An 8,054-nucleotide genomic window follows, 5' to 3' on the forward strand; every position below is an offset into this window, starting at 1 on the left:
GCAAAAACAAACGCGCACACACACCACACACACATACACACGCAGTAAACCCAGCCTCACAAAATAACAATGTGAAGAAATCAAGTAGCAACTTGGCCCCTCAGAGAACTACAGTGGACTAGTAGTGGGGAGACAAGCTGCCATGCCATTGGGTAGCGGACACACGTGATCATAAAGGCTGAACAATAAAGGATAAATCAATCCCTTTGGTCATTAAATACTCACCCACTTTCCTATAACAAACTCTAGTTTTAAAGCTAAGAATTATCAGATACTGCTAACATCTGAAAGCCGAGGATGCTTGGAAAGTGGATGAAAGCAAATAAAGTTGTTTTTGAGGTAACTTTCCCAAAACTATAGGGTGCTAAAATCCCTATACTTGGTTATCCAAAATGACACAGTAAAGGCTTATTTTACGAGGTACTTTATGGTGCACGTAAGCACCCTACCAATGTTACTCAACAAAACACATATTTTGTTATTTTTCATTTTTTATTTTCTTTGTTTTTAAGCAAAGACGTGCTGAAGAAACCTAAGAGCACAACGACGGTCTTTTCTGACCAGCGCCTGTGTCTCGGGTTAGTCACAACCTCTGCAGACAAGAGAATTTTATTTATAAATTCAAGGTTAGGGCATCTTCCCATACGATGTCTTATAACAGTAAAATAACTAGCCTGTATTCTGATGAAGGGAAATGTGGCAGAGCTAGCAAATGCATCTAAAGCCTGACCCTAATTACAGCATGCAAAAATAAAATAGCTCAATAATATGATCAGTTCAATAATTTAATTATTAACCAGGTTAATTGTGTCTTTGTGGGATATCATCGTGATTTGAACACATTTAGAGTATGAATACACATTTAAGACATGTTCTGGCAATACTTTTGTAAACAGCAGATTTCCTGATTTAGTCAAATATATTTCACATCGCCGCAGATCTGAAGGCTATAACTCTAAGCTGTAACAAACCACAAAATGTCCATTTTAATTCAGCTGATACAGACATACAGACGTGTACATTTCTGCAAAGTGAACACAAAATCAATATACCCTTAAATATTGGTTCAAGTCAGCAACGTAGTTTATTTTGAACTATTTCACAAGATATAATAATAATAATAATAATAATAATAATAATAATGATAATTTCTAAAAACATAATTATACTTTCCCAATTGCCCTAACTGAATATAACTATTGGGTATAATTATTCAGTATGGTTATAAAACTAATCTATATAACAGACAAAAAAAGTGTGTACACACTGCAAATGCAGCTAATATTGCATCAATGTATATTATAAAAATAATATGCTAAAATAGTCACGGAAAATAAGTTGCACACGTCCAAGGGAAAAACACGGATCCAAAACAGAAAACAAACAAAACACGGTGTAGTATTCATCTTTTTTTTTTTTTTTAATAGTAGTCAACAAAGCGTTAGTACAGCCGAACATTGATGAAATATTTTGGAATTAACGTTTTAAAAATCACCCAGAGAGCAGAGACGCGGATCAAAGTATCGCGTTTAACCCGTGTATTATTAGCAACGCCGTTATCACCTGTATAGGGCTATATGTTGTTATTAACACTCCCATTAACAAATTAATTGTAATGTCAGTCATCAGCCACTGCTTCAGTGTAACGTTACACATAAATAGAGCTAAAGATATGCGTAATGTGGTGCTAATGGTTCCCTCCTTTTAAAATGAAATGGTCCACGGAGTGGCGACCACCAGTATATAACAGCACATTTAATATGTAGTGAAGTCTGAGATGATGTAATGAAAAGAATGAAATAAATGAACAAAGAGCGAGGCCACTTCACTATATCTTAACACTGAAAAATACATGTGGGTATCCTCATAATAATTTAAATTTAAAGTTACAACCCAGGTGAAATATATTACGCCGAAAACATATTACTAGTTTATTCAATCAAATATAATTAAAGTACTCTGTCTAAACAGACATTGATTTAACATTTTACTGAACATCAATTTGCCTTTAACTCAATATAATTTTTAGGAAAGAGGGAGGGATAGCTGTGTGCATAAACCTAACCAAGCCAAAGCTGATCAGCTCTACATAGCAACAGTCTAGAGTTCTCACACATCGCGCTACGTGTTTTATTTATTACCAGCAAATAATCGGAGAGCTGGGCCAACACCCCACAAGGCCACAGGCAATCCAGCACGTAGGAATCCTCTCCACTGTGGTGTTAGCATTACATTTGGAGTGATAGCAGTGCACAAGATGTCCATATTGTGCCATGGCGTTATATCACCTTCCTGGTGCTGGCACACTATTTGGCCCAGAGACATCAAAACGAGCAGAGGGGGGAAAGGAGCGGCTGTGCGCATAGATGTGCACTAAAACTCAGTATACACAAACACCTTCAGAGGAGGAAAAAAGAGACACTAGGCCAATGGCTCTCGGGTTGTAAACCTAAATCAGGGTGTTTTTTCACCCAGTTTACCGCGGGGGCTATTCACTTCTTTTGCCTCTGCAGATAACAGCCTGTCTGGCGGATCTAAATATCGCCATAAAGCCCTTCCCCTCCTTTTGTCTGAGCCACTATTGCGCAGCGGAAGCATCCGGTCCCATTGCCCACGGAGGTCGCTGTTGCCCCACTCACCTTCCCCTTCCCCTCCACTGCAGTGGTCGTAACCGAGGCCTTGTCTGGCGTGTCTGCGTCACTACCCACGGAAAACACACGGCTTTTGCCTAAATCCCAAGTCCACGACGCATACTGCAGCCCAGCTTTGACCAAGTTAAATACAGCACATGTCTACTCGGGCTTATTTTAAAGATGAAAAACAAGTTGAAAAGCCTAAAGAAAATATTGGAGCAGACAAGTTAAAACTATACACAGCATCCAGCCCCCTCCCCTCTCGACTTATAAGCCAGTAAGGTTTATAACCATGGTTCACAAACAGTATTTTCAACAAATCCCATCGTGTTTACGTCCCAGATTTGCTTTTCCGAAGCTTTCGATGTAAGTAACTGGGGCAATTAAGACAGTTTCGTGTTGCAGAGTTATAAAATGGATCCCAACAACATGAAACTACCTAAACCACTCGACAGTCGATCCGGGCCTCAAGTGAAACACAATCAGCCAATTCATAATGCAGCGTGGTCGTCAATCCCGTCATCAAGTGTCCAAAAATGGTCTGTATTGAAAAAGTACAACTGTATTGCTCACACTAGTGAAACGCTGCAACAAGGCGCAAAAACAGACAAATTCTCAACGTAAGTGGACTTACCCGATCTTCGAATGGTTAATCCCAGTATTCCAAACTAAAGCAGAAGGTAATATTTTATCCATAGTGGATCTACACAGTCCAGATTTCTAGCTCAGAGCCGGGCCTCCTCTCCGTCTTAAAGGCTCTCCCACGACTGAAGCTGCTCTTTGAGGAGAGGGAGAAACCTCATATACCAGCCAGTCATAAAACTCTACAATAGCCGGCTGGGCATGCAGCTAGACGGCCTAGACGTTATAGCCTAATACCTTAATTATTTCCGATAGCCATTACATTGCTCCCCAGAAACATTTTTTTAGCTGCTACATAAGAAAATAAAACTATTTCCAATCTAATAGCCATTATCACACCAACTGAAGATGAGAATACCTTGGCAAGACAGAAATGAATTCAGACATTTTTTTTTTTTTTTTTTTTTTTTTTTTTTTGGTCTTCTTCAGTAACATCCAATTATCCACATTGTTCAAAATGTAAACCAAACGTGCGAAAATATAAGCAGCTACTCGTTAAATGCGAGCTGATAATTTATTAAGCATTACACAAAAAACACACCGTCATATTTACACAATAATATACAATAGAAACACTTCTCCTTTACGTGGTACACGTTCCTCAGTTTTTCGTTTACACGTGTCCTCAACGTGACTAAAGAATTGCTCAATTTATACATTTAGCTCATACACAGAATAGGCCTATATCATGATAGACTACATCTAATGACCATATGTGAATTCTTCTTCCTTTATGTATTTGGTGATACATATAGGCATCATATTCCAGAGTGATCAAAATTGCAAAAATACAGGAAAAAGAGGTTTGAATAATGGTACACCATGCAATTCCAATTGAACAAAAATTAACATATTTTATATTTGGACGACTCAATTTGGAAGTAGACTTTTTGCGAGAAAAAAAGGAGTACGTAGGCTTTTTAAGCCTCGTCCCAGGGCACGACTGTGTTTTTAGGTTGCATTCATTTAACTCCACTGACGACATCTATCCAACGGGACGACAGAAGTGACAGAAACGAATCAACAACACAAAAACACAACAACATGAATAATAATAAAAAAAAACAAATAAAAAAAAAAACAAGGAGAACCGATAACATTCACAATTCTTTTTTTTTCTTCTTTTTCAGTAGCTCACAGAGGACGATGCATTGACATTAAGCTTGTGTGGAAAAAAAGATGTGCCCCATAATGAAATTTGAGTCTATAGTGGAAAAGATCAGGGGAGTCATTCATTTCATCAATTCTCAGCTATTTCAAATTGATCACCTCGTTCATCACGAAAAGCCATAGTTGGAGGTGAGCTCCCGGATCCTGTTTTCCCTTGTCATTTTCTTCAGTTTCATCCTGCGGTTCTGGAACCAGATTTTGACCTGTCTGTCCGTCAGGTGGACGCTCTTACTGATCTCTAGGCGGCGCTCTCGGGTCAGGTACATGTTGAAGAGAAACTCCTTCTCCAGCTCCAGTGTCTGGTGCTTGGTGTACGGACATCTTTTCTTCCGACCGCTTTTTGCTGTCAGCCAGTTGGCTGTATTTTCACTTTTTGTGTCTCCTAAAGAAAATGGTAGATAGATGTTTTTAAGACCGGAAGCGCTGGGGGACCCTGCTCTCTCACTCTCTCTCTTCCTCCCTGTCTTTCTGTGTGTGTGTGTGTGTGTGTGTGTGTGTGTGTGTAAAGGGAAACAATCTGTGTGACAATCTGTGTTTGTACGTATGTACGTATGTATGTATGTATGTATGTATGTATGTATGTATGTAGGTGCATCAGAGATTTACATATATGAAAGAGTATCTGTGTATGCGCGTGATGTTTTTGTGCGTGCTAAAGGTTTAGGCCTCGTCATTAGACTCACCAGACTTCTCTTTCAAACATGTATAATAAGTGGAAACTATTTAGCATTGAGCTACATAAAACATTTTCCGCCATTGGTCTAAGCAAAGGGGAAAAAACATTTCAGTGTCATGACCAAACAGAGATAAGACACACATTATGTGTAATGGAATTAGACCTACATATTTGCGCCTTATTAGTTACATATTTTTAACGCAATAGTCAAAAGGGATATAGACAACAGATACAAGCTGTACAGCTATGTAAGCGTCTCTTAAGTTAAGGTCAAATTTAGCTCAATATAATATTGTATGCTGTACGCAAAAAAAAAAAAAAAAAAAAACCTTGACTATTTGCTCTTACTCATTTGCTCATTTTGACGATTTTTTCCCTTTAGGCATCCGAGCTATCAATGCGTGGCTATGTATAGATTTATAAACGTATAGATGTCTTTACTGACACACAAACACGCTAGTATATATGTATGTATATATCTATATATGTATGCATGTGTGTATATCTATATCTATAGATAGATAGATAGATAGATAGATAGATAGATAGATAGATATACACTCACACACACTATATTGCTGTTATAAAGAGTGCTGTATTGCTGTACTGTGTACACATTATTGCAACCAAGCTCAAAGCTCAATTACAAGACAGAGTTAACAGAGTTTCTCTGGAACAGTCACTACTAAAAGTTAAATAACAGTTTAACAATTCACTGACAGGTGCCCTTAAAAAGCCTCGCCATACCTGCATAGCATGCACTCATAACAACAGTGGAGAAAACCACACCTATCACAGCCTAATGATCTATATTCACCTTTAGTGGCTTTTGCTGGTCTCTCCTTGTCAAGCTCCTCTGCCTCTTCAGCAGAGGAGGCTTCTGCGTCTGAGGACTCCCGTGCCTCCTCGTCTCCCGGTGCGGCGTGAGGCTGCAGGGCTGCGTTTCCCGAGGAGACAGGCTCCTCGGTGTTCCTCCCTTCCTGCGCCGTGGCTGGAGCAGAAGAGGTCGGGGTTGGTGGCGTGTGGAAGCGAGCAGGAGCAGGGGGGTGTAGGCCAAAATGAGAATGGGAAGGGTTCGGCTGGGGGCCGTTGTTGTAAAGTTTATGAGAATGTGCGTGCGTCTGAGACAAGCGGAAGTAGCCCGGCACAGGCACTGAGCCCCCGCCGCCACCATCCGTCACTGTACACGAACCCGACCCAGAGCCGGTCGTAGTTAACCTCGAATACGTGAGATCTTCGGCGGTGGAGGCTTTGGGGCATTTCGGCGGCTCATAGAGACAGTAGTTGCTCTCCTCCTTAATGTTTTGCGGGAACGAGCAGGGCGCGACCTGAGGACCTACCGGCTGCTCTTGGTCCATTCGACATGACCTCTGCGCGTCCATCCACATCTCCATGCTGGACATGTACGCGCCTGAAGCGGTAACCATGTTTTGGGGACCCACCTCGCTCCGCTTACCCATACCTGGGAAGTATCCATAGTTGTGTAGTCCGTAAGGCACTTCTGTGGCGGTGCTATGGGGCACACACACCGCGCTCCCCGGGTAGTGCCCTCCGCCGCCCTCGGTGCGGCCATTGATAAGAGAATCCACTAAAAACGCATTCCCTGACGGGCTGTCCGAACATGACATTATTGTGGTGTATTTTGGCGAGGGGAGAAGATAGCCCTTTCTGGCTGACATTTCTTGTGCAAAACATGCTGGATATGATTAGAGGTACCCCCCTCTCCGCCGTGCACACTGTAAAACCAATGGAAAAGCTTGGAGATGGGCAGTCCCTCCCACTCCGAGGCTACGTAGCAGCCACGGCCATATCCATCATGGGGCTGAGGCAGAGAAAGGAGACAGCACAGCAATCAGTGCGTTCCCTCACCTCGCTTTAATGCACCACCATTACCCTGTACAAGGGGCGAGGTCCTGCACTATGCAAAGTTTCAGATTTAGAAAAAAAGCTGCAATGTGTTCATGGATACTCAACAAAAGCCAGTCAATCACCGATCAACTGTACAAGTCACCGACTTATATTTCCAGCAAAGACGACTCTACTCTTCCACATGCTAATCAAATGTTACACAAAGCCGAGCAATAAATGCAACACAGCTCTAAGCATCAGATTTGTGTAAACCTGTAGGTTTGCATATCTCTAGCCCAATGGCACGAGGGGAAAAGTCACAGAGGTGCAGACAAAATCACCTTTTCGTTTCAAAGTGAAACCCAACTCAGTAAAAATACCAGTTTAGGTTAAGAAGGCATGGCCTTAAGGTGGCAGAACAAGTTTAAAAGTAAAGGGCTGCTGAAACCCACCTACAAAGACATAAAATAACAAAGCCATGGGACTTAGTGGCAATAAAGTGTTTAAAATGTAGAAAGGATTCGCCTTTGGCAAATGACTTGGCAAAAAGCCGATTTATATGGTGCATCCTTTAGCCTCGAGATATGTGTCCTTCCGCACTAAAAGGCAAGGTGTGAAAACTAATGGTGCCTGGTCAATAGACAGAGCAATACTAAACATACTGGGGTTTTTGTATGGTGAGCGATAGTTTCTGAAATATGATTAATCTCCAGTTAAGCTGTATTTTCTTGTAAACTAAATAAAATCTCAACGCTCTACGTCAAACACAATCAATTTCACCTCAGGAGTTTTAACTAATATGACATTCTGTGAAATTCACCAAAATAAACAACACTGTAGCCGTGCGTAAAACATGGTAAACCAGGCCATTGTAATTAGCCAAAGTAATTAACTAAGATCCTAGTGGAAACGCCATCGTTTACAAATAGTGAATTAATATCTGTGGCCAGTTATTGAACTCATTATATGCTAATTCCTGAAATTCAAGAAAATAGGCTACTTAGACGGCGGTAACATCCCGAGGACGCTCACTCCTTACAATATTTACGCACAGGTTCAATCCTAATGCTATATAAAATTGATGC

General features: G+C 41.0%; 1 protein-coding gene across 1 annotated transcript; it reads right to left on the reverse strand.

Moving 5' to 3' along the window:
• Window positions 1-4,084: 4,084 nt before the first annotated feature.
• Window positions 4,085-6,800, reverse strand: LOC115367735 (homeobox protein Hox-A10). The gene is made up of 2 exons (XM_030063640.1): window positions 5,939-6,800; window positions 4,085-4,827 (listed from the first exon to the last, which is right to left on the reverse strand). The coding sequence occupies exons 1-2, from the start codon at window positions 6,798-6,800 to the stop codon at window positions 4,553-4,555; spliced, it is 1,137 nt and encodes a 378-aa protein (XP_029919500.1). The 3' UTR covers window positions 4,085-4,552.
• Between the last annotated feature and the right edge of the window lie 1,254 nt (window positions 6,801-8,054).

This window comes from Myripristis murdjan, chromosome 11 (assembly GCF_902150065.1).
Source record: "Myripristis murdjan chromosome 11, fMyrMur1.1, whole genome shotgun sequence".
Classification (NCBI taxonomy): Eukaryota; Metazoa; Chordata; class Actinopteri; order Holocentriformes; family Holocentridae; genus Myripristis; species Myripristis murdjan.

Bases quoted from the DNA above. Each gene is read 5' to 3' on its own strand.
- LOC115367735 (XM_030063640.1), bottom strand. From the start codon at position 6,800: ATGTCAGCCAGAAAGGGCTATCTTCTCCCCTCGCCAAAATACACCACA. The intron at 4,828-5,938 runs GTGAATATAGAT...CATTTTCTTTAG, and splicing joins ACCAGCAAAAGCCACTAAAG to GAGACACAAAAAGTGAAAAT.